The sequence below is a fragment of the Vidua macroura genome, chromosome 1 (assembly GCF_024509145.1).
Source record: "Vidua macroura isolate BioBank_ID:100142 chromosome 1, ASM2450914v1, whole genome shotgun sequence".
NCBI lineage: Eukaryota > Metazoa > Chordata > Aves > Passeriformes > Viduidae > Vidua > Vidua macroura.
In genome coordinates this window covers 46404002-46431669 of record NC_071571.1, presented here as the reverse complement: position 1 = coordinate 46431669, position 27668 = coordinate 46404002, and the positions used below count along the sequence as shown (strand labels likewise).

Here is a 27668-nt window from a genome sequence, read left to right as displayed (position 1 = left end):
CTAGACTCTGAAGTCTCAAGTTGGCAGCTGGCAGGTCTTCCAAGATAAAAAACATCTTCTGAGAGGTTGTTTGGTGATAAACTATTTTCAGACAGAACAGAATTTGTGGCTTAGGGGTTCTGGGGTTTTAATTCAGCTAACTTGAAAAACAACACTGAGCTGCCTCTTTAACAAGTTACTTAAAATTCTAATTAGTTTTAATATTGTTAAATAATAGTTTAATATTGATCTAATTATCTTCATTATTCTTATGTTTGGATTAAATTGAAGTCAGTCTATATGGCTATAGGGTAGCTTGTATCAGTATGGAAGTCAGATAATAAATAAGACAGCTATTATTAAGCAGAGAAAATTATGCTGCTGAAAGTATTTTGGAAACTGCTCACCATGCTAATAGACCACATAATTTAAACCTTTTCCCTGGAAACATTCACACATCAGAGTAGTCCCAATGAGGTCAGTGTGAATAATCCCATCATGGGCAGAAGATCTTCTCCTGCAGGCACTTGTTTTAGCTGATGCCCATAGGAAGCCGAGATAACTCCATTCAAAAGTGGGGTGACTGCAGCATCAGAGTGCCCCTGTGTTCAAGGTTCACTTTGTGTTGGATTACCCAGGAAATGGGTCTCTTCTTCCATAGGAGCTGCACTTCCTGAAGCCACCAAGAGTAGAAATTTGGGTCCATAGACTTCTAAACGTGACAGCACTAAGTGCTGTGCAGCCAGCCAGCCACACATCTGGCCTGAGAATACAAGATCATGGTCCAGAAGCTACTGAAGACACGCCACCCCATTTAGTTATCCCTCACATTCCAACTGGCAACAGATCTAAAATAATCCACAAACTCAGCTCAGCAGTTGTTTGCACCTAGGGTTACCCAGTCTTCCCTGGGACAAAGTGGTTTTATGAAAACTAGACAGAAACAAACCCAAAAGTCCTGGAGAAAAGATATGCAATTGCTCCATGCTTACAGACTACACCATGCAAGCTGCATGACTTAGCTGCCCACTGGCATCACATGGATAGCTTGAGAGGGACATCTGCAAGATGGAGAATCCCAACCTTTCCCTAGTGATCACCCAGGATGGCATTTCTAAACTTTCACAATTACTTTCTTAGATGGATTTGTTTTGAAGTAGGTGTTTACTTTCATAAATGCTCCTATGAAGAAAGAAAAATACCAAATAACAAATTACAGAATTGAGGGTTTCTCTGTCCCACAGTAGAGCTGCTTTCAATTGCTGCTGTGCCAGCAGTAATGAAAACAACTGGACTTCTTAAAAGACCATTTCTGTGCACTTGCATTTTTTAAAAAATCAACCTCATGATCCAAATGATGATGACTTCTCATCTGATCATTTCACAAAATGACAATGCAGGCCATCTACTAGAGAAAGTAATTCTGTGAGCACTAGCCAGAGCTCACAACAGTTCAACAATTTGCCTTTGGATCCACTCCAGATGAATGAATAGACAGCACATTTCCCAAAATGCAAGAATTTTGCTGCCATGAAGCACACTGAGGACAACAATCAAGCCTCAGCTTTGTAATGATAGGATTTCAGAAAATGGCCATTTAATTTAAAATAGTCTGTGGTTTGTAAGGCTGTTTCTGCAGAGCACACAGAGTATAAAATGCACATGCTTTCACAGGCCTTCAGCTGCTGGCCCAAGTGCAAAGAAAGATTAAGGCAAGACAGCTTGAATTTACATGATGCAAACTAGAAGAATCAGGAAGAATAGATGGCTCTGAAAACTATACTTTGTTTTGTCCTAGAAGAAGGATAATACAAACTAAGTAGTTTTTTTACAGCTAGCAGGATCCAACCAGATTGCAAAGGTATGAGCTTGGGAGCAGCCAAACAATAGCTCTATTCTCCCACAACCAATTTCTCCAAATCGGGAGTCTCACTTTCTGGGCTCCCACACTGAGACACAGGCCTCAAATTTAATTAAAAAATGAGTGCAATCCAAAAAATTATTGGTTAGCTTTGATAATGCAGGCCTTAGCAAGGGAAAGGACAGGGAACCAAGCCTAGCAGTGTGGTACAGTAACCCTACAATATCCCCATGGGCACACAGTGAAGATGAAGAGAAGTGTAGAAAACTGTAAGGAAAGGCAAAAAAACTCTAATACAAGCTTATGAGTATTTTCTAAGCACCACTCTGTAGTATAGTTTAGAATGGGTGGAAAATACATAAAGGGGAGCCAGAATACACCTCCGACATGAACTGGGTGAAGACACGGAGCTGCAGGAATCTGTGGTGAGTTTTAAGGGATGCTGGCACAACCTGTGCTGGAGTTGTGTGCTGGAGCAGGAGACTTACCCTTGAGAAGTAAAACTGAGCATTCCTGTTTCTTCTGCATTTAGGAGCAGAGAGGAGACTGTGCAGATGTGGGGAAGGGGGAAAAGGGCTACTGCACAGCTTTGGGACTGCACAGGGACACTGTCTGTCTGAGCCTTGACTGAACCCAGATTCAGTCTGTCCTAGCTCAGAATAAAACCCACACTTTGCTCACCACAGAAGCCACATGACTAACAGTCTAGCCTCAAGCAACGATGAAGTAGGCACAAAAAATTAAGAAGGAGAAGGGTGCTCCTTTTGCTTGTACTCTATGGCTGGGGTTTTTTTCTGAACAGAAATGTCCCCTGGCCACATTGGTGAGTAAGTTTATCATTCTGGGAGCTGCTCTGCCACACCCGTGGGATGGTGAATCAGGGAGAGTTATACAACTTCGCTATTTATGGGACGTTTCACCCACTTACCTCTGCTGTGCTGCTCTCTTTGCTTGCAGTTGTGCACAACCAGTTTTGAAGGATGGGTAACCAGGAGTAAAAATGATATGGAGAAGGAACTTGGTGAATAAAAATTCACAGGAGTGAGGGCAATCACCAGAAAGAGACAAATGAATTTCAAATCAGAAGTCAACCTGAAAATGATTTGGTAAGGAACTATACAAAAAGTCACAGTGCATGTAGATTTCCATAAATGTTATGACAAAGCCTCCCTCAACTCTACTGCAGCAATCCAAGTAAACAAACATACAGGTAAATTCCTGAACTCACTTCTGAGCTCAGCCCCCAAGGTATGGACATGCCCACTGGTTTGAGATCTAAGAAGCCTAATTCGGCTAAACACTTCAGGGTTCAGATGTGTGTTTTGGTATCCCTAATTTTCTTCTCAGTGCAATGTTTTTCTTTTCAGTGCATTGATCTTGAACAAGTTGGACCAGACTGTGTTTCTGTGTGACCAAACTGTCAAGTTGAAGGTAGGGAGCTCACCAGGCTTAACATCTCTCAGCATTCTGTAAACTGGAAGTCAAAAACCAGAGGCTAGGCTTGAAAAAGTTTATTTTGGTGAGAAGCAAGAAAGGTTAAATGCACGAAGCTCTGTTAGTCATTGGGATTTATTTGCTCAGTTCTAATTTTAACTTTGGTTAGCCCAATAAAAGGTATCACATCACCGTCTGGGTAGCTGTTGTACAAAAAAACAATGCAGCTACCAATTTTCCTCCATTGGATGACATACTTGGGCAGTAGCTCTTTAAAAAAAAGCATCAGCCTCTTTAGTGCACATTTGGTTTTCCATTCATTTTTTTCCTGATGGTGAAAGCAAAGTTATTCATCCCAGAGAAGAACAGATACATTGTATTTCAAAAGTTTAACCAAAACACGCACTTTGCTGCAAATTTTCCTTCTTTCAGGATTTTTAAAACACACCTAAAAAGTGGCTGCTGGGCAAAATCATCAATTTACAGTCAGTGGAATTTGGTAGGAAAAAAAGGTAAAAGGAAAAAGAAATGAATGACAGGATTGCAAGACCTGACGGCTACTTACAAAAATGCAGATGATGAGAAGAAGGACTAAAAGCAAAGACTCTCCCCATTAAATGACCTAATACATGTTAAACATGGAGTGACTTTTTTTTATAAAAGAAGATACAAAAATAGGGAAAAAAAAAAACCCAAAACATTTCTCTGTAGTAGCTGGCATGGGAGCATTTGGACACGATTCTGCTGGGAATCCAGCACTTTGAGTCTCCTCTTCCTCCTTCCATGCCTTCTAAGTGCAGCCAGAAGGGACAAACATCTACATTTGAAATACCATTGCCCAGAACAATGGGGGAAATGCTCCCCTCACAAGTCACACTCCTCCTGACTTCTTTTGAGACTTGAGCCCTGAAATAGGCAGCCAAGTGTCATGATGAAAGAATCACATCGTACCACCATGAAATATCCAGTTAATGCTGGAACAGGGTGTTCAAATACACTGCCAAGAGAAATTCTCTTTGTTTCTACTGGACCAGAAGCAATCACCCCATATTAACCAAGATGTATTCTTAGAAGTTCATAGGCCCAGCCATTGCTCAAATGGAAGGAAGACACTACACCTCCAAGCAGCTGGAAAAAAGCAATTCCTGTTATATATGCAGTAACTTGACTGTTCTCCAATATTTATGGATCTTGACTTCATTATGCCATCAGGGGAAAAAAAAGTACAATAATCCCCTTTATGTCTCTGGTAATTGAATCCAACCATAAGTATAAAATATTGTGAGCATTTGAAGTAACAATTAATTACTGACTGCTTGCTTCATAATGAATTGGAATATCATCTGTTATAGGCCAACTTTTTCATATATTTTCTAACACTTCCAAGATGCTGTGGGACTAAGCTATCCTTTAAAATGAATGCAGCATTAAAATCAATACAATAAAACCTTTTTTTCTTTCCCAAAGAAACTGTAAACTTTGCAAATGGTCTCATCAGATTTTGCAAAGTAAGGAGGACTGGTCTAAGTCATCCTTGGATCATACCCTTGCTGGTTCCTTGCTTGTATAGAATAGCACCTGTGCTACCTTCATTAACAATGATATAATGTCTCAGTATAATCAGAGGACACTAGAGCTTCCAAAGTTTAAACAGTATGTGAAGTTCAGGAAATAATAATTGTAACAACATAATCAATTTAGAGAAACCATCACAACTTTTTAAAAGACAGAGGGCCAAGCATTGTGCTGATCAAATGTCAAATTAAGTAACTTCATTCTTCTTAATAGATTGTGTTTTGGAAATACTTTCGTTCCACATTCTCTCGGTTGAGGAGCAGACGGAGAGCGTGTTGCTCATTGCTTGATTTCCTAAACTATTTAGTAGCGTTACTGTGATTGTTGAAAAGCTGCTATCATCATCCTAAGAGTGACTTCATCTATAAGTGACTGAAGTAACATGAATAAAATGCTCTGGGGTTTTATTTTGCAAGTGCCTATTTCACATGCAACATCACTCTCTGAAGATAAGCAATCACTTCTAGGGTGCAGTGTGGCAGCTATTTAATGAATACCCACTATGTGAGTCTCATGCACATTGTATTTCAGGAATAGTACCTTTTGGAAAGACCCTTATAATTTATTACATCATCTAGCTAGGAGTTCAGTGGTGCCAATGTGTCATCTTATTTTGACATGCAGCCCCCAGCAGGAGACTATGGATGCTCTCCTGTCAAAATCAATAGCAAAATACTCACTTAAATTTATCAAAAGTATATTTGGGCTTCTAATCAGGTTACAGTAATGATTCAGGATGACTGACCTCCCTTCAAGATTTCAGGCCAGGGAGCAGCTTACACAATTGGAACAGCTTTTATCTTGTTTCTGCATTTGAATATACTGTCAGTCTGCTGAAGATGTGGTGGAGGGTGAGCTATGATTGGCACTGATCATTCCCACTTAGGAAGCACTCCAAGTCTCTACTCTGCTTTTAATGACAAATGAAAATATCTTATCAAACACTGTTATCACTTTGTTCTAGAGCATTAACTGGTTTTGCAGAAAATAATTTCTTAAAGGAACAGTTTTTATGATGACAGTGTGGTTTTACAGTGGTGCTAGCAAACAAATGAACAATACAATATGTTGATGCTATATCAAATGGAAAACACTCCCATCAGAGTTAATACCCATTTATATGGTGTAGCCTGAGGGTGGGGATCTCTTCCAGGGCTTCTGCTTATTTCCACGATTTTTTACCTGATATGTAAGAATCCTTTCATTTAAAGCACAAGAATAGATACTGAAATCTTCAATACAGCAAGTTCATCCGCAAGCATGAATGCCTCTTACAGACATACTAAACCCAAACACATGTAAAAAAAACCATCAACCTACAATAACTGCACATGAAAATAAATTGGTATTTTACTCCATTTTCTGGTTATAAAACAACATTAAACTCTTGGAAAATACCACAGTGTTTAAAAAAAATTATGTTCATGTTGCATTTGTTTGTACACCTTGATATGGCAGATGTAAAGACAGAGCAGTCAGGACATATCGTCAGAGAAGACCAGGTCAATTCAATTATGCTTCCATCCCATCATTAACTACAGCACTAGCCATACACTTAATGCAAACAGAAGTGCAAAGTATCTCTACTGTGATCTGCTGGTCTCCTGGAAAAAGCACATTCCCACAGGTTAGCAGCTTCTATGCAGCAACCAACCAGCTTGCAAAGGAGGATAGAAACAATCATCCCTGATACGATTGACTATTACAAGAATTTACAAGACAGAGGACAAAAAAATAGAGAGGAAGTTCAAGAGTCTAAAACAAACAAATTTTTTCACTGTTTACATAAAAAACAAACACATGTTGAACTTGGTCTACTAGAGTATTAGGATAAATTCTCATTGAAACAACACATTCATAACCTCTTCCAACTTGGGTGAATTTTGTTAATTATAAGCCTGCCCCTGTGAGCATGTGCCCTCAACAACATCAAGGGTCATGAAGCAGCATAATGCTGTGCAAACTTTACCTTTGAGCTGCAAAGGAGCTAAGTCACCTGCAAACAGCACATGAAGATACCACATAAATACAAGAGCAACACCATGCTATAAAGGAGTAAATGAAGAAAGCAACAAGATAGGAAGGGGTGACAGCAAACAAAGATGTGGGAAACTCAAGGTTAATTTCAAATAAAGAAGTGATACAGAAGCTTGGTTTCAGGAGTATGTCATATATTTTACAGTACTTTTGCACCAGGTTTTTGTTGGTTTTTTTTTTTTCTTTTTTTTTTTTTTTTTTTTTTTGCTTTGTTTTTTTTTTTTTTCTGGATTATTTATAAGCAGAAGATTCTGATAAGAAGGAAAGATACTTATTCAATATGATGCATAGCCTGTAATTTTTATTTTTTTTTCCAATGCTGGAAGAACTGTACATAGAAATACAATCTCTGTTCAACAAATTTCAGTTTATGGCAGTAAATTACTCTTTATAAGCAATACAAGAATATTGAAATTTATCTCTAATTCTCTCTGTACAGTAAATGCTGAAGAAGAGAAAATAACAAGACATTAAAAAGCAAAGCCCAACCCCTTGAAAGTAGAGAAAAATATTGTTTTTCTGTGTCACAGTTGAATAATAGTTGGACAGAAGAATTAATCTGGGGCTGGAAAGCACAGTCTTAGTTTGAACTCAGCATTGTGTACAAAGCCCAAAAGATGAGCAGCGTCCAGACCTCCAGATTTTGGTCATCAGAGTAGTAATTGTTTTAATCTGTTTTTCTAAAATGCAATGGCAGAAAAACAAAATAAAAGCCATTGGACAATAACATTCTGAAAATAAACTTCTACCAAGAAAATAAACTTTAGAAGTACATACCTGTTAAACAGAAAAATATATGCTTTATGTTAGGACTTATTTTAGAAAATGTATTTCTAAGTTCTAGATAATAAAGATGCCATGAATCACAGCATTATTTTCAAAATGTCACAAAATTCCTTTGAGATTTGTTTCAATAAAATTGTAATTTAAAATTAATTTTAGTCTTTGAGTCACTTAACCATATAAAATCCTATTCAAATAGCTAAACACGCAGACAGGCTTCATGTTGAAGCTGTCCAGAAGAGCTGACCAGGCATTACCATAAAATCTTGTTCAAAACAATTTGACTGGCCACCAGTGCCTCTCTCAGTCTCAGAAGCATTGCTGATGAGAAGCAAACATATGGTCCCCCCCAAGCTAGCAATGTTTCCTTACAATCCTTACACCTCTCTAGCTTCCAAACTTCCTGCAATTGGCCTGATTTTTTCCCAGCCAAAAAGAATTTTCTTAAAAATTCAACATACGTTTGAGAACTGCTAAGAATTACTTTACAATATTTCCTTTTAGCTGCTGCATAAATGACTACATTTCAATTACTTCCTTCCTCTGAATTAGATGGGCTATTTGGCATTGGGGGAAAGTAAGTAATTTTTATTCAATGCAACATTTAAATCTTGATGATACTATCAAATACTGCAATTTAGCACAATATACAAAGAGGTCATACTTTACTGCTATAGACAGTTCCACCTTTTTCTTCCTTTCCCCCCTCCCATTTATTACCAGTCTATTTTCTCCTTTTTGTAAAACTATCCTCATGAGACCTTATTTTGCAAAACATGGAGCAGAAAAGGCAAATAAGAGTGCTTCTGAGCATTACATCTTAAAATGACAGAAAATAACTTAAATAGGAGTGGATGATATAATTGACCTGAGTACCTACTTGTCATTTACCCTAAAGTCCCAATGAAGCCAGGCAGCTCTGAGCACTGGGATCACATTCAATAATGGGAATCATGACAGAGTAATATATTTCACAGAAATCTCATAGCAGTGTACTTACCAGCTATATATATGCCTATAATTTAGGATTCTTTCGTCCAGGATTCTACACCATTATGGTATGGGCTTTCTGTAGTAATTATGCTTGATTTTTCTAGATTCCCTAGTAGCCGCTGACAAGAGGACAAAAGAAGATTTGAGATCTATAGTTAACCTTTAAGCCTAATAGCTACAGTAATTGATTAGTTCTCCATGGACTTTTTTTGGTCACTGAGGTGTGTACAGAGACTACAGGAGATTATTTTATTGTGTAATTTTCACAGCGCAGCAGGGTACCTTGACAATGGGTTGGATACCACCCTCCTGACAAAAAACCACAGGGGAGGGATCAGAGTGAAGAAAACTCAGAAAGCAGAATCACTCCATAACAAGCAGGGGGTAGGATTTTTCCTTCCTGGGAAAGAAGCAAGATTTCTGGCCCCACAACTTGCAGATAAATCTGAGGTCTCCTGGGGGACAGAGTCATTTTTGTTGGGAGTTACAGCTCACTTCAGCCCTAGAGGTATCAGAGGCCTTACCCAGTTCCTTGGCTACTGAACTATTTTTAATAGCTAACATGTTGAAAAAGGCTTCTTGAAACAGTTATATCACGTACTGAGCCAGAATAGGGCCAGAGGGTTAAGCAGCAGATGCACAAGAGCTGTTTGTTTTAGGGGTGGGTGGATGTAAAGAAATTGAAAGTAGACATGGAGATGATGAAGGTTGATGGCTTAAGACATTCTGAAAAATAATGTCTCCTTATTATCCATAGATCAAGCCAGCACTGACCACAGCAACTGTTACAACCTTTTTTGAAACAGCTCAAGAGTCGGAGGGAGTGTGAACAGGAGCTGGAACAGAAGCTGGTGAACCCCTCTTGAGGAAACCAACAGGAGTGTGGGATGTAGAGATGGCTCATGCACTTGCATCTACCACAAACTAAACTGCAGCTATCAGTGCATTCTTTATCTGCCATCCAAGAGACTGCAACTTATATTTTGGTATGAACTAGCAACAGTTGTTCAAATGCCTGTTTATACACTTGATCCAGGTCTCAGTTATTTTCAGTTCCAAGTGTATTTTAGTAATATCTCAACTGACTCTCAGAAATCCAGATCCGAGCCTGACTCTTCCAAACTCCAGGCCAAGTTTGCCTCAGTTGTTGGGTGTTGTATTTCAGGCACCTTGCATGGGCCTGACCTCTGGAAGGTGAATACTCAGCACTTTTTAAATACACAACACTCAAAGCACCCTCCAACTGGATTAATAAAAATTAAGGCACTCAAAAATTAGTAGCTACTTTCGAAAATCTTACCTATAACTAGAGCAGACTGATTGACAAGAAAAGCAGAAATCACAGGTAACCATAAAAAAATCCATGTGTTGCTGTGCTCAAGGTACTTACAGTGTAAACTTAACTCCCATTCATAGTGGCATAGTTAATGGCAAAAGGGTTTGCCCTTTATGTCCAGTAACCATATTTTACACTATATCTCTAGAGAGCAGGAGTCTATATAAGCAGTGAGAGAGGGGGAAAAAGAGTTGATGGATTACTAGTTTTTCTCCTGGTGGTGAATTCAGCCGTCTGGAATCATGAATGTTAGTACAGGAGGAAACGAGATAATTATCTTTTGTCAAAACTGTAATATAACAAATGTTAATATAATCTCAAAGGGAGGTGCAGTTCAGAATATCTTTAAAAAGACAAAACACATCGTGAAACAAAGTTTGCTTTTAACTATGTATAAACAGTCTTTGATCAATCAACTGAATCCTTAGAAAGGGGTGATATATCACAAAACACAACACAACACCCTACCACAGTTGGCTAAGTGCTTAAACTTTGCTCACAGAAAGGATGATAGCAGTTGGCAGGGAGACCCAACCAAATTATTAGAGTAGAACTTTTTTTAATATAAATTAGCACAGTCCTCTCCTTCTGGAAGTTGCAATCACTATGGAGTAAAATGGATTGGTACTGCTGCATTATAAATGCCTCTAGCATCAGAAAGAAATTTCTCCTGAGGGTTGTCATTAGAGTTCATGGCTTTTTGTTTCCTCTGCTGCATCCTCAGACAGACCTGTAAAGCAAAAGGGAGATGCTTAAAAATTTAGTGCAGTTGGCAACTACATGCACTATACTGTTGCTTCTATCAGTTTGTGAAAGCCTTGGTTATAGCTGGAGGAAACTATTACATGCAAAACACTTAGGATAAAAATGCTTAACTTGCAAATTCAAGCTCTTACAAGTTCAGAAAATAAAAAAATAATGCATTAAAGGCAATTTCACATTAGCTTTTCTATACGTATCATGGACGATATCAGTTCAAACTACAAAATCATGCACTGCTTTTGCACCTGAAAAAAATGCCAGAGAACAACTGGGCATATGATCTGAGACACAGGTACTCCAATCTACTTGCATTTATTCTGTCCCTTTTTCTGGGAAAAAAATGACAATGCAAGTTGCAGAACAATAGAAAATTGATTGCATACACTCATTAACAAGGATATACATACATACATACATACATATATATAAATATATAAAAAACTGTCAGCTTGGGCAAGAGGAAAATAGCCATACTCTTATATTGAATGTAACTTCTGCTATAAGCCAACAGAATGAGTTTTCCATTTTCAAATATTAGTTCAAGAGATTAATCAATCTTGGATAGGATAATAGTCTTAGCAATAATGAGCCTGACAAAATTTGAAAAGGGGGTAGAAACTCATAAAAAGTTGCTTCAAATATCTAGGGAGAAAGAAAAGAGTGGCTGATCACACAAATTTTTACACACACATACTTGAATGACTAAAATTAAAAGTAGTTATTTCACCCAGAAGTTTCTTACATGTGCACTCTTAGTTTAGATTGAAAATTATTTAAATAATTAATTTAAGCAATCCAAAATAAATTGGCACCATCTCCAAATTATATATGAGAAATAATAAAATAACACACAGATTTTATGAGGTTTGTTTTGCTATGCTTTTTTTCCTTCTTCTCTGAAGAAGGCTAAAATCCCCCAACATACAATGAAATGATCCAGCAGGTCAGCAAAATAAAATTTGAGCATCCAGTGTTCTAAACCAAAGCAACCAGTCTCCCATCAAGCTAATTGCATTCACAATCATGTTCACACAGAATTTAGCCCCAATAAACTACATAAACTTGAATCCATATGCTTTCATTTAGATCTGTGCAATTTCACATGGTCAAAACCATTTAGATTTATTTTCCAGCTTTTATTTTACACTTACAATGTTTTTGGTACTTGGGGATTTTAGAATTTACAGTGGTTTTCAAGGGTAATGGTACTAAACTGAACAAATGTTATCTCGAGCCTTGAGATAAAAAGAGTGAAGCAGTAAAATTTCAGCAACAGCTGGAAGCCCAAAGCCCTGAGGGTCTAAGAAGTTCCCCTTACTGACATAGGTACTTTTTTTTTAAGTACAATTAAAAGTATCATGTTAAAGGCTGAGTTGGGGCTCCAAAGGTCAGCCCTCGAATGGCCGTTCCTTTGTTCAAAGCTCTCGCCACGTAGCACATGCTGGGATGCCAAAGGGACCAGCAGCAGGTCCAATCTTGTTTCATCAATGATCATGGGGAAGGAGGTAGGTAGCATGAAAGGGAAACTTGTAGATTATAGGAAACCAAGATGAGCTACAAAAGCTAGGGAGAAGAAAGAAATATTGCTCTAGGACTAAGAAATTAACAAATATAAGAGAAGATAGAGGGGATAGCCCTTGAAATGCACCACGGAAACAACAAACTTTAACTTTTTCCACTGTGCTACTTCTGCAGGGCTTTCCTCAGCAAGTATCTGTGTTTAAGTTATGCCCTGGCAGTGAAACACCCACCATAGCTCAATGCAGTGTAGAAACCACTGCAAAGCTACAGTTAACACTGTTCCTGACTACACAGCTTTGTTGAGCTGTTTAGAGCTCTGCCTAAAAAAAGCACCTGAGAATCTTGATTTCCCACCATCACCAAGGGAAATAGTACCAGAATTGTGAAACTTGCTGCTGCACACTCCTATAAAAGCTGGATACACACATAATCTGAATAAGAAACAGAAAAAAAGAGTTATGACTATGGTCAGCTCTCTGTACCCAAAATGAATGGTTGCAGGTTTACCAGAGACCGAGTTTACCAACTGTTCATTGGTGTTGCACATTTAAGCCATGACACTGCCACTGCACTGCTGAGTGCCCTCAGCCACTTGACATTTGAGGACTGGCTGGCTACTGGACCTCTAAGAAGCATAACAAAACAGAAATTAAAGAAGGGAGGTTTAAAAAAATATCTGGGAGTAAAAAAACGTCGCAATGAGAAGACTATATCATAATGCATTTTTTCCTTTGTTAGGCTGAAAACATGGCCTATTAAAAATTAAACTGTAATTATAAACTTACCAAAAAAAAATTCTTTGAGCCAAAACCAGTGCCCAGTGTCCAAGACACTGCCTTCAAAATCTGTTATTTCCCTGAAATTAACTTCTTACAAATAACCCTTGTGTCTATTTCTACAAATTGCCGTGCCAAAGTGAACCATGAATGGTTACTTTCACTAAAAGCCGTGGATCCACTAAATCTAACACATTTACTGTAATTACTGGCTGGCAGAACTGAAGTCACAGAGCAGGATTTACCCTGGTTTCACACAAATTTGCACAACAGCTCTGTAGGATCCAGCTATAGGGAAGCTGGAATACTTCTGCATGGATCAAAGAACTACTACATGAGTAAACTGTGGGAGAGGTGGGCTGACAGGTGAGGCACAGACTGCAGCTATTTTTATTGTGCAACTCCAAAATGGGAGGCAATGCAGAATCAGGAAAATATGGCTTGCAATAACCAGCCTTCCCACCTCTACACTGTATTTTTTCTGACATGCAAATTTTATTAGTCATCTAGGAGAACAACATAAATGTCACATTCATCTAACTGGCACATTCTACATTATAGCAGATGAGATAATTAACATCAGAGAGGTTTCTCATTAGCATATTCCAACAAGCTTAGGCAGATCCTAAAAAATACAGGGTATAAATATAAATTCTGAAGGTTAAGGCTTCTTTACCTCATTTCATCAGGAATAAAAAGCTTCCTTTCATCTTCATATCCCCTATTATGAAGTTCTCTCTGTTTTGTTTTATAGAGCACCCAAAAATCTTATCATAATAACACTGGTCTGAGCACATACACTTAGAGAAAGATATATTGAAAGGTTTATGTTTCTGTTTATTAACACAGCTACAAACTGGGAAGCTGCTTTTAGAAATGATCATGACAAGTTTTAACTCAGCAGTAGGCAACTCCAAGCACCTCCAAGAGCTTTTGGAGTTCAGTTTTCAAAACAGAGCTAGAATACATGATTATATTAATATCCTGATTAGTAACATGAGATTGAGGATATCTGACACCAATTTAAGAAAGTCACTTAAATCCCTCAAATGCCATGTATTTGTCAATTAGCACCCTCAAGAAAGCAGCTTCTATAAACAAAGACACAGAATACTTCAATCATGTTATTCACCTCTTCAAAAGCATGACTTAATACACACATATCATTGAGTCACAGAAAGTTCATTTGTAGATCAAAATGTACTTCTGAGGCTTGAAAACCAAAAGTTCAAAGAAAATCAGTTACAGTGACAGAAGCACCAAAGACAGCAGAAAACCCCCAACTTTCCTGGGATTATTATTCATGCAGTTAGAAGAAAAAAACCCAAAACCCCAATGACACATTTAAAGGGAGAGATGATATTTGAGCATGATGGCAGAAGGGAGGAGAAAGAATCATTTTCTGTAGTCATAAATTGTTCACACTCAGCATGATGCTGGATGTTTAAAGATGTTCAGGTTAAATAATTAGGCAATGGAAGAAACTACTCTGGGAGGTGGCTGAGTCAGGGATATGGGAAGTTTGCAGAGATAGGGCAGATGAAATCCTAGTGGGGATAGTGAAAAGGAAGACACACAGGTTTTGAATTGGATGACCTAAAGGATCTTCTCCAATCCTATCATTTATGCTGCTATGATTCATGCTGAGGAGAACATTTTGGACCCTTATGAATTACTGGCTGAGTTTTCTGGATACTATTGTACATTAGTCCACTCTAAAGCATGCATAAAACTAAGTCAAAGTTGGCTTTGAAGTGCTTGATCTACAATATCCAATACTTCCAGTCTCTTTTTCATACAGTGACTCAGAAAAGAGCTGTTATAACAAGACAAAAGTTATTTTGAGTTCAGATTAAGTTAGAAAAGGGAGGCACCCTGTTCTTCAGCTATTCCCACCTAAAAGAGGAAAAAACCCACCCCATCTCATGGCCAAATGGTCAGTATTGCTATTTCTAGACCTGACATAAGACAGCTTTAGAACAAACTACAGCTTTAAAGTAACTGTTTTTCATAAAATTTTGGATCCAAAACTAAATGTTCCAAATGACCAAAGTTAATAGCTTTTTGCTTTTTTGTTAACAAAAGATGACAGATTTTTCCCAGCACCTTTAAGTCATATTTCTGAAAATCATAATTCTTCTTTCAAGAAGGCCCATCTATTCATTACTAATAATTTTCTTTTCATTAAAAACTACTTGAGGAAATATATACCACTTCCTGTTTCTTAGTATTTAACCTTCATTCTGTAAACACAATCCAAAGGGCTTTTCAAAAAGTTGAGAAAAGCACCAGTCTTGCTTATCAGACACAGTTTAGTAGGAGTGCAAATGGATTACTGTAAAATCAACAGGCTACAAATTTTCCTGTACTGTTTTAATGGGAGAAACTGGACTTCGTTGGTATTCTGTATTACTTTTAATGGGCTAATAGGCTGAGAGGGGCCCCAGCATTGCCTCCCCAAGTCACCAGTGAGTCACTGACCACTGCACACATAATTTTAAAATGCTCAGATTTTTGTATCAGAAAGTGGAGTGATGGTAGCTGAATAAGTGGGAAGCATGGCTGACTCATTTATTAAAGAATTGTGTAAAACAAATAAATTTGTTTTTCATTTAGTGCGACAGAGAAAGAGCTTCATTCAGTGAACTTTGCTTTGTCCTAAGGGACCATATACATCACAGGGTAGATAATGTGAAACAACCTTTTCCATGCCTGTAAATGTGCCCCCCACTAACTGCAACTAACACGACAAATCCAACCAACATGAAGGAATCCACTGCTAAGTTTCTAAATGCCACAAAATAGCAGGGGTAGAAGGGGCAGCTCTGACCTTGGGGAAAGAGGAGGGTCTATTCCCACAAAACTCACAAAACCTTGCTGAAGTCTTCCTTTTGTCATTCTGACTTAATAGTGGCATGTAGTAGCCCTGTAACACAATGGAGTTAATAAGGAGGTAACAATGACAAAGGCAACATTTACCAAATGTCCACATAGGGGTTTTTAAATTAAGTTTTAAACAACTTACAAAGTTTTTGTGCACTCATGCCTCTAGGCATTAGCCCTCAGTAGCCCTCAGTATAGTTTCTTCAGGATTTTCTTCTGATTCGTATTTGGAAAATGCCCAAGACATATGAAATGCTTCTCATATAAAGTTTGAAAACCAGGAAAAACATCCAGTGGCATCACTAAAATTTCCTAAGTTGCACAGCTACTTCTTCTAATGACTCCAGTTACATACACATGTAAATATAAATATAAATACACACATACACACACTCCACATACCCACAGTTGGAATAAACACATTCTCTAAGAGCTAAGGAGTCATCAAACCACCAAATCCAGCTTACATATATATATATAAAGGAGATCAAGATGAATGAGATGCTAGTTAATTTGAAGCAATGTAGAGCTCTATGAACAGCACTCTAATAACAAGTGTTTTAAGTTCCACTCAGGAACAACAACAAAAAAAAAAATCCAAAAATTATTACAGAGCAAACTGAGTATGCCTATAGTATGACAACCTGTTTAAAAAACAGTCACCTACCTAAAATCATGTCAATGATCATTATTATAGGAAGCATAATTTCAATTAAGCCAGAATTTTGGATGAAAAATACTAATTTTCTCCAAATAGCTGACATCTCACAATCACCTACCAATTGCTGGACATTTTTCCCAGAAAGCTTGCAAAGGTTTTGAAAATTGATTGTTTTCTCTTAGAGATGATCTCAAGAAGTCACAAATGACACATTTCAGCTGGAACTGATATTTCTTGCCAGGAAGTAAATCCTGCAAATGAGTTTGCTTTTCAGTAGCCAAACCTCCCTTCTTTCTCATTAGCTCTCTGTCCTTGTCAGGGTGGTAAATTAATTCAGTGGCTTCTAAGCCAAATATGCACAATACAAATAATTAAGTAATTATGGCCATGGAAACACTGTTTCTTCAATTTATTCTTCATCATGCCTATATCTTCCCATTCACTGCAACCCAGAATCCTATTAAGCTTTTCAGAAATGTTGGGTCTTTAAGAATTTGCTTTCAGAAAAAAAAAAAAAAAAACAAACACTTGGACTATGTACCTTGAGATTAAACAGACTATAATATATTAAAATCAGGGTCTTTTTTGTGTGGACATAGCTCTTGGCTTTTTCCTGGGGAGAAGCAATGCCATAGCAATCAGTCTTTTGCCTGCCTGATTCGTTGTGCTGTTGTGTTGACTTCCCAGACAGATGACCAGTCAGCTGACTATTAACAAATCCTTTATCTTCCATCACCATGACAGATAGGCAAAACTCCAGGGGTAGGTTAGCTTTAGGGCAAGATTTTCCACTATTTTCATATGAATAGCAGTGAATCCTGCTCCTGGAGACAACCAGCCAGTGTCTGCCTGCAGGAAGATCTAAGAGCCTTCACAGATACCATATACATATATACATATATATATACAGATACACACACATATATATATGTATATATGTGCATATATATATATATATATATATATATTACAGTCAATTTCAACTTCTACAGTTTGGCTGCAGCTCATAATTGATGTCTTGAAGACAACCTCCCTCTCCAAGAATTCCTCCTCTACATAATGTCACTTGAGCTAATACTTAGCAAACTTTTCAGCTGAGATTATTTTAATTTGAAATCTGTAAATACAGGTCAAATAAAGCACAGGTCAAATTTCTGCTGAATTTATCAGAACCATTTGGCTAAAAATTAAGTAACTGCAACATTTTTTAAATTTTAAAAATCCTTTTAATCTTCATTTCACACTGAAGCATTACAAATAAACTTCCTTGAAAATATATCTATATTTAAAATAAGTTAGTCGATATGAAGTCTAAATGAAATGCTTCATTTGAGGAGGAAAAAAAGAAACCTGAATAAATCATTGGAGCTTGTCCCAAAAAACCAAATTTTCCAATCTTTTTTTCTTCAAGTCAGAAACTTAGAAAAACCCCAAACCAACCAGTTATTCACAGACTTCTACTCTTGTCAGTGTGTACCTGTAACTTAAGTCAAAATAGTGCAGTTAGTCTCTTAATATGCATGATACCATTGTTAGAATGAAGCTTTCAACAAACTTATCTATGATACATCCATACAATTAGAGGCAGCTTTAGCCAACACCATCTTCAGTAAAATATAGAATAAAAGGTCTACTAAGTTTATAGGAGGAAAAAAACCACATCTTTTCATGAATAAAGACTCTGATACAAACTTAGATTTAGGGCCTGTTCTGTGCTTCTTGAATGAGTTTAACTTGTAGGGCCACAAAACAACTCAGTACCTTTGAACATAAACACCAGTTTCTCCAGTAGAGATTTCCAGCGTGTCCGTTATAGCCCATGGCTCCTCAGTACCAAAAGGATATAACAAGAGAAGAAATCCAAAAAGCCCAGCATAAATAATTGTGTGATTTTGTAGAAAACAGAAGAGAGGGAGAAAAACAAAATAGCTAAAGGCAAAGCAACATTAGGAATTGTTCAATAAAACAGATATGAAAAAGGATCAAGAAGATGAAGTCAAGGAAAGGGATATTCAAGGCTGCTTTAATGCCATGTATTTTCCCTGGGGAAGTAGTGGAAGCCACATGGCTTATGAAATTTGCAAATTAGTACCACAATGAAGACAAAAATCTAGTGGTCAGGGAGATGGTCAAGCTGATATAACAAGAGTTTTCCATTTCTAACTTCTATTATCGTACAAAAGATCTGAGGTGCTACAAATTCCTAAGCGCTGTGTAATATTCACAGAAACATCAGCTTTTGCTTACCATCAAGTATTCAGCAACTGAATACTCTTCAGTATGTTGCTCCTTGTTAAAATGGAACATTACAGTGCAAATGATAAAATCATATTCAAGATTTCCATGGATTTTTCTGGAAATAACATACAACAGGATTTTACCATTTGATGTCATTTTTCCTTTGGAGTCTTGTGGGAAAAAAGACTTTGGTAGAGAAGTAGGTTTGAAGAAAAATGTGTTAAGAAAAAAAAAAAAGGAAAAACTACTTTTGTATAATACTTTCCAATCTTGAATTTCACACATTCTTTTTAAGCTACAGTATATGAGAAAAATGCTCACAGGAGGTTTTCCCCAATGCAATCTTTTGATAAGTCTCAGTGTTGGCTTAAAAGCAAAAGAACAAAATAAAAAGAGCCTGTACTAAAGTAACAGATTAAATGTCTCATAAATGGACACTTAACTCCTGTCTATTGCTCAGCAACATTCTTAATCTGCTTTTTCTTGTTGTCTTGGGGTTTTTTTGGTGACATTGCCCCTTTTCACAAAATCTTATATCTGCAAATGCAAGGGATGATTTTTGTGGTATGGAGTGGCAGTGTATCGTAGAGTCATAGAATAGCTGAAGTTGGAAGGGACCCACAAGGAACAAGTCCATCAAGTCCAACTCCTGTATAAAAGCACTTTGTATTTTATGTGATATGTATTCTAAACTATCTTAAGATATCAACATACTAAAGACTTCCTTATATCCATTACTTCCCCACTGCTAACAGTCTTGTCTCATACAAATGGAAGTGAGTTACCTCTTGCTACACCCTTGAATATTTCCAAGCATATCTTGGCCATAGTAACTATAATGGTAATTTCAGTACTCACAACAAAAGCTGTAAAGCTACTCAGATTTGGTGATCCAATTAAGGATCCTTATAGCCTAAAGTTGAACAACAACTAGAAATTTCTGTGCCCCCAACCTCACACCAACCAGCAGAACCAGAAGAAGGGCGGCACTTCTTGGGACTGAGCTTTTCATCACCTCCAGAAAGAGAGTAGAAGCCAACATCTAAGGCTTGGAATGCTGAAAGTAACAGTTTTAAATGCATTATGGATTTTCTCATGGGCTCAGGAAGCAATAAAAACTAAGTACAGTCAGACTGCAGGAAACCAATATAGCTTTCATATTTTTTTGTGACTTTAGGGAAAACATGCTCAACTTTTATAGACAGCCAGTTCAGTATTACAAATTTTCAGGAAATGTCACTGCTATGGGATTCCCACAACAAATGCAGGTTATGTTGAAATTAGTGTTTTCTGCAAAGACACTGCTCAAAATAAATTCATGTCATGTAAATGATATGAATTTGCAATGCAACACAACTCCTTGATCACAGGCTTTTCACAGAACTGGATACAAATTAAAAGCAAGATTTCATTCTGGCGGTTATATAACTTTGAATATTGATTAACAGGGTAAGTGTCTGAATAAAGCTAAGAAAGCAAAGACAAACATCCTAAATGAAAAAACAATTCTGAAAGATCTATTAAGATAAATCCCAGAAAATACACTGCAGTACAAGGAGAAGGAGACCTTTTGTTGTGCAATGTTTCAATTTATCAATCAGTTCAGTTCTTTCCAGCTCTGGAGGAAGTTTAAACAGCATCAGTGTCTTGGCAGATTTTAAAACAAAATGCCGAATCCTAACATAGCTAAAGGGTATACCACTGATAGTTAAAAAAAAATAAAAATCCTTGATTTAAGGTCAGGTACTGTAAACACTTACTGTGGTTTATGCATAAGTAATTCAACTGAACTTAAGGAGTCCTGTAGGAATTCTCACACATGTAAATGCTTGCAGTCAAGCCTAATTTTCATATTATACAGTCTTTTAACCTTCCAACCAATTTTCTCTTTTTATTCTGATGAGTAGTATAACATTACCAATTAAATATTATTAATTAATGAAAACAATGATCTTTCTTAAAGTAAGAAATTCTGGTTTCCCTGATAACAGCATCCATTTAGTAATAATTTTTTTTAAAAAAAAATCTTTTACACTTTACTGTGCCCATGACTCGCAAGTAATGTTGATATGGGTTTTTTGTGGGAGGTTATAAGTCTAAGAAGAATCTGGTGACATCACCCAAGGAAATGCCTAAGTCCTGTATTACATTTAACTCAATACAATTTTCTTTTAAACTTTCGAGACAGAAAAGCATCTGTTTCTTAAGAAAGTGTTCTCAAAGGAGTCTCTGCTTTTACACATGGCAGTTCTGATCTCTCACTGCAGGAGAGCTTTACATCAAAGTTCACAAAAGCTCCAAAAGCTCCATTGGAGCCTCTCAAGGTGATAGTTTCAGCAAAATTATAGCGAGATAAATGTTACTGAGAAATATTTTGTTATAGCAAAAGTGAAATTCAAATACAGGAGATGAAGATTTATCAAAATGTAGACATATTCCTACTGTGCCTGCCCATTATCCATTCTGCTAGGACAGTACAGCAAGCTGGATGCTATTGCTTCTCTCCCAATGCATTTGCAGTTTACATGTCTTGTTGCCGCAACCAGGGATATTGTTGGAAGAAGGGCAATATACCTCACATGTGAAATGTTTTGAAAGGAGCTGTGAGTTAAGGTATAGACCAGTTTTGGTTTAATCTTTACTTGGAATGGTGAGAGTGTTTTGCAGCCTCTCATCCATGAAATCATGGTCTGCAGTCCGTGAAATCACACTAAACAAGAAAATAAACATCATCCTCACAGTATTTTTAGCTAAAGGTGCAAAGATATGATCACCTGAATGAAACAGGCCAGCAGAAATGCATGACTGAATGACTGAAAACCACTAATTCAAGTGTGAAGATAACAAATTTAATCCATAGATGATGAACAAGGAAAGAGCAAAACATATAACAACAACATGTATCAAATTTTTAAATAAATTCTTTAAAGTAGCACCTACCCTTCTGTCATGCCTTTCAGAAAGCAATAAAATTGAAGCACTGCTGAAATATGTCCAGGTATTAGAATCCAAATGTAATGGTTTGCTGTATGGACTACCCAGCAAGGACTACTCAAGACATGGTTCCTTTAGGCATGGTGGAATAGGTTTAACATAGCCATATCTTCTACATCCACACAGGAGAAATCAAACTGTGCCATCAGCAATAGTATTTGCCTGAAAGATTCCATAGCTTTTACCAGCCTGAGTTACTGTGCAATAGCTTGGAAAAGGATTTGCCAATCATTTTAACAAGTTACAGATTTAAAAAAGAATGACCTGTTCTCATATTTATTACCATTATTACCATTATACATAAGATGATAAGCTAAATGACTTAATACCTGTAAAACTAAAGTGGGTCATACTGAGATACCTACCTTCATATATGCTGCAACACTGCTTCCCTTTCAAGCCAAGATTGTTTTAAATGACACCATAGAAATGCTTCTAATACTTTTTTACCTTCTAAATGGCAGGATTTCCAGGATCAAAATGCCCTCTTCCTTTGTTTTTTCTCTAAATCTCATCTGGGATTTCTCTAAATCCCTTTATCTGGCATGTGATGCTACCTTCATCAGACAATACCCAGACCTGGCATATTTCAAGCCTCATCTGTTTTTCCAGGATCTTCCAGAAGAGGCAAAAATATATGAGAAAGAAGATAAAGTCTGAATACAGTTTGAAATAAATCCCTTTCTCTGTGAGATGTTTTTGTGTAATTTTGACACACTGAGCTCTTTATTGGACTCAATGACACACTGAGCTCAATGGTTGGACTTGATGATCTAAAAAGTCTTTTCCAACTTAGACAATTCTATGCTTCTGTAATATTATTATTAGTGCGATCTACCTAAAACCTTGGGTGTAGACTATTATAAACAGGAATAAATAATTTTAATTAATTGACTGATGGAAATAATACAAGGCCCTGCCATATCTTCCTTAAAGGCCCTGGCTCATTTTTATGTGCTTCCACAAAGCAATCATCTACTTTCTTAATCAATGGGTACTCAAATTCATGACAGGAACTGGCATTGGCCTTCAGGGTGGGAACAAAAGTGACCCTCAAAGCTCAATGTGATTATGAGTCAACTGAAGTCATGAGTCAACAGCAGTCTGTTGGTGATTGACTCTGCCTCACCAGTAGGTGTTACTTCAGCCGTTAATGCAGAGTGCTGTATGGCTGCAGGGATATGCATGCCTGCCAAGGTACATAAAAAACATCCAAACTAAACTAAAATCTGCCAGGTCCTGAAAATATCATGTAACACCCTGCTCTGTATCTACAACAGCATCCAAAGTAATGTTTGGGAGAGCTGACCACGACCACACCCATCCCTGTGTCTGCTTCGCAGCCTGAAGGCTGTTCATTGACGGCTGTTCCACTTAATCATTCAAAGTGATGCTTGGCCATTTGATTGCTGTGATTTAACACAGTAATAACAATAATCCAGACTATGCTTAAACCACTCATAGTACTTCCAAAACTGTTTATTAGCATTGGCTTCCGCTTTACTAGCTATTTTCAACACCCTTAATACTGAAGTTCCTCCTCTGGCACCTCCAAGAACGCCAAGAGTATATGAAAAAGGTTGCCTTATTTTTTGTTTGACTGAGTAGTTGATAACTGCACTTAACTTCACAGTTTATTTATTTAACCTCAGCTCAAGCCATCTAAAATGCCCTGTGCATTTCAACTTCAGGTCCAAGACAGAACTGTATACAGAACACAGTCTCTTTCATTTCCCTCTTGAAATGAGATTCAATAGCTCCTCTTCAATCCATGAGTCAACTGCAAGGCCCTCATTTAATAATCGCATACTTTTATTGCAATCAGAGTCTGAAAATTCAGGCCCTCATGCTCAACACCTCCAAGCAAAGCATCAGACTCACCAGACTAAGGACTTCGGTCATGCTTCGAGTAAATCCTGTCTTTGAGCTAGTTCTTTCCAATTGGTAGCTGAGACTCTTTGTGAAGACCCCCACAATGGGAAGTTCACTACTGGCAGTTTATTCTGTCACAGTCCTTCAGCACATGACACACTTTCCATGGACTGTAACAACTTCTTTCTTAATGCATGAGTCTCATCCTTCTTCACAGAAGAATTCACAAGAACTGAATGCATAATTTAAGACTTGTACCCCAACAGAAGCGAACATTTTACCAAGGAGTGATTAAGATTGGACAAAGAAAAGGGCATTTTCATTTAAAAGTAGGTTTTGTTCAACAGGCAAGGCACAAGAGCAATAGGCAACAAAACAAAACTATTTTTTTGTTGAATATAAAATATCTCACACTGGTTTTCTGAAAAACATCTTCTGTTTAAAATATGCACTATGTTTTTATCAATGTTTCTAAAAAACTCACACAACTTTTCTTGTCTATACAAACACAGTACATAAAAGGCAGAACTATGCATCCTTTCATCTCTACACAATAAAAAAGAACAGCATTTCTCTGGGAGACTTTTTTGCTGTAAAGCCAGTGCTTATAAAATCAGTGTAATTGAAAGAAGGTGGGATGCAGCACAAGGGTTTCTCATCGTTCTAAGCGTACAGTTCAGCTCACTCAAATAATAAAAACTCTGTGCATATTCAGTCTTATACTTCTCTTAAAGTGAGGCCACTTGATTGTGCCAAATAATGTGTTGTCCAACTTGGACTAAACTGAGAACACTAAGCTCCTTTTCCGAGTGAACTGTGCTGTACTTGTGTGATTTCTACATTACGAACAGACATCTATAAGAAAAGAAGAAAGCTTTCTAAAGTCAGCTTTCTTCAAATTCCTTAGATTACTGGTGAAAACTTAAAGGATAATATACTGAGATTAAAACTGAAAAAGAATATCATTATTACCATGATGTAAATATACCTATACTGTCATATATAATTAGGTAATCATGTACATACTTATAGTCACTCTGCCAAATTTTGCACCATCACCATTATTTATATTTGATCTGATAGCTCGAATACACCCCTTAGACCATTTTCTTTAAAACTGTAAACAGTAGATATAGCATCATCTTTTACAGTCATTAAAGATTTACAAGTTGCTAACAAAACTTTTGCTACATTCATTTCTTGCTAACTTAAAAGTAAGAAGAAGATAAAAGGATAACTTGCATCTCGTTATGTTGAATTGTAAGAGTGAGAAAGAAAAACAAAGAAGATAAAGCAGAGGTTTACATGGTAAATCTGCTGATTGTTGAACATGTTGAGATAAAATAAGGGCCATAAATCAACTTGAAACACTTGGAAGTATTAAAAAGACCAGGTAACTTTCTAGTGTCTTTCATTCTTCCCACTTCAAGTTATCTATTTTCATTAAAAAATCGTAAATGTAGCTCATGGCTGATATCAAACACTAAAATTAGGGTTGACTGTAAAAACAGCTTTTTACTTTGAAATCTGACTTGCCAAGGAGAGAACTGTCACCTAAATTTGCAAGGGCAGTTTATCTGAGATGTTAATACAACACTGAAGTGCCAAGAGGCCAGAACAATGAAATCAGAATTTTTTTAAGGCTGACTTTCAATACTGGTACTGGACATACATATATACACACATACAAGCACATATATATATATATATATATATATATATATATATATATATATATATATATATATATATATATATATATTTGGAACTATGTAAAGTCTGCAATTGCAACTCAATTCTGGACATGCAATGCTTGCAGTATGGAAAATGTTGGTATCTGCTATATCAAAATATGTAAATAAGGCAAATAAAGAAACTTTTCACTAAGTTCCAGATCGGCAATGCTATGAAGAACAACAGAAATTAAAAACTCCTATGCTGATTTCTATTTCTGATTTTTTTGTCAGATTTACATACTTCCTCTCCCACAGTTTGCCCAGCTAAAGCCACCTAAGTTTCCTCTCATCTCACCTGACAGCACACAGTACCTTTCACATCTACTAATTTCTTCCCAAGCAAGAACCATAAATTAGGCTGGTTTTGAGGTAAGGCCATACTTATTCAAATTCATATTAAACCCAACTGCTGACCTAAATTCATTATTTTTTTGAGCCTTCCCTCTAGTAATCTGAACTTCTCCTTTACACACATCTGGCAACTTCTCTGAAAACTATATGAAATTACATATTTTCGAGATGTTTATCTCTTTTCATGGGAAACTGGCCATGAGGGTTGAACAAGGGTGAGGAGATAACACAAATCAACTGTCCTGGTTACATAAGGTTTCAAAACAGATTAAAAATGAAAGGTATTTTTGTTCAATACAAAACAACTGGATGGAAACCATTTTGAAATTATAATTTCTATATGTTCTAGCTCAACAAATCCAAATGCCCCATTCCATTAAGTTCAATTCCTTCATGTTAAATAAAAATAGATGCACTTTCAGCTTGCCTTCCTGCAATCCACATCTCAGAGATATTCACTGAAGTTGTGTGAAAAAGTTCATGCAAATTAATTCACTACTAATTTCCATTCAGTGGGAAAAAATGGCATTGATGATTTTCCCTGGATAAAAGTAACTTTAAATGAGAAGTTTTGGAGAACCAAAAAACCCCTCAAAATCAAAAGCAACACCGCGACATTTAACTACAAATATGACGTGGGGAATAGTCCACAAGGAAGCATTTCTAAGTTAGAGGCTGGTATTAATCTTAACAAATAACCCTATGATTTTGCCACCAGTTAGCTTTATAAAAATGTCACACATTAAAGAACAATCATGATTTAAAAAGGAGGGTGAATTTAACACCTCTAAAAATTCCTTCCTGACTGTAAATGTTCTGTAGAAGATTGTACTGAAAATTTTATCATTTGAAGAGAGGAAGAATCAACACCATTTGAGATGCCCAATTTTAACCCTCATGTTTCTGCAGAGGGGCTCATAAGCTCTGTTCCACGTGGGTATGAACAATACACTGGCAGGATCAGATACCTCCATGCACATGTACAAACCAAGTGCCAGCCCTGAAGACCCCATGTGTCCTGAGCACAGACAGCTCTGCCAGCCCCCATGAGACGTGACCAGGAGAGCTGTAACCCCCCTGCTCACCCTTCTGGCCCTCAGCTGCTCTTAAGGCATAGAGAAGATTTCAAGGAAAAAGGTAGAAACCAATTTCTGTGGGTTGCTACCCACAGAATAAAGGAGAGAACAGGAATCTATGGGGCAAAAACTTCCCAGTAAGGGTTTGCAAAACAGGTGTGCATTTTCAAAAGGAAATAATGAGGTTTTGGGTTTTTTGGTTTTTTTAAACATATAGTTCTGGATGTAAGCCTAAATTGAAGGTCCTCATCCTCAGAATCAGAAGAATGATGTGGAGTTCTTTCAGCTGCTACCATACAACCCTTCAGGTGCATGACCAAAGGGACACTTCAATGGATCTGTGGGGAAAGGACAATGTAGTTATGCATCTGGCACATGCACAGTAAACACAGAGCACCTCTATGTCACTGGAAAAAAAAAAAAAAAAGGCGCCTGCTGGAGCTAAACTGGCCAGAATTTTAAAGGAATACTAGGTATTATTGAACAGCTTTTAGAATGCACACCACTTCAGGAAACAAAGCATGGTAACATGAAAACATATGCAAGCAACCCTTACTTTTCACAGATTTTAAAGAACAGAAGGGCTTCAACTATGATGTTTTCAATACAACCATGTAGTTGGATGCCTGGAATAATAATGAATATAGAATTTCACCCAATAATTTACTCAACAAACCTTTAAAATCAAGTTTAGCTTTTTGAAGTAAAAATTTCAAGTGAAGAATGAATCACATCTGTAAGGAAGTTATTCCTCTCTGCCCAAAATATTCCTTTATTTCCAGGTCCAAATTTTTCTTGCT

General features: G+C 37.1%; 1 protein-coding gene across 3 annotated transcripts in view; it reads right to left on the bottom strand.

Annotated features, from left to right (window-relative positions):
- BBS9 (Bardet-Biedl syndrome 9) overlaps positions 1 to 27668 on the bottom strand; it is a 299597-nt gene that overhangs the window by 4259 nt on the left and 267670 nt on the right. For 2 of the 3 annotated variants that reach the window (XM_053990515.1, XM_053990680.1), the window contains one exon: positions 7168 to 10728. The exons of the other annotated variant lie outside the window; for it this stretch is intronic. In XM_053990515.1, the coding sequence (XP_053846490.1) occupies positions 10682 to 10728 (47 nt within the window). In that variant the 3' untranslated portion in view covers positions 7168 to 10681. Of the gene's footprint in view, positions 1 to 7167; positions 10729 to 27668 lie in introns of those variants that run through there. 3 annotated transcript variants of the gene reach the window in all.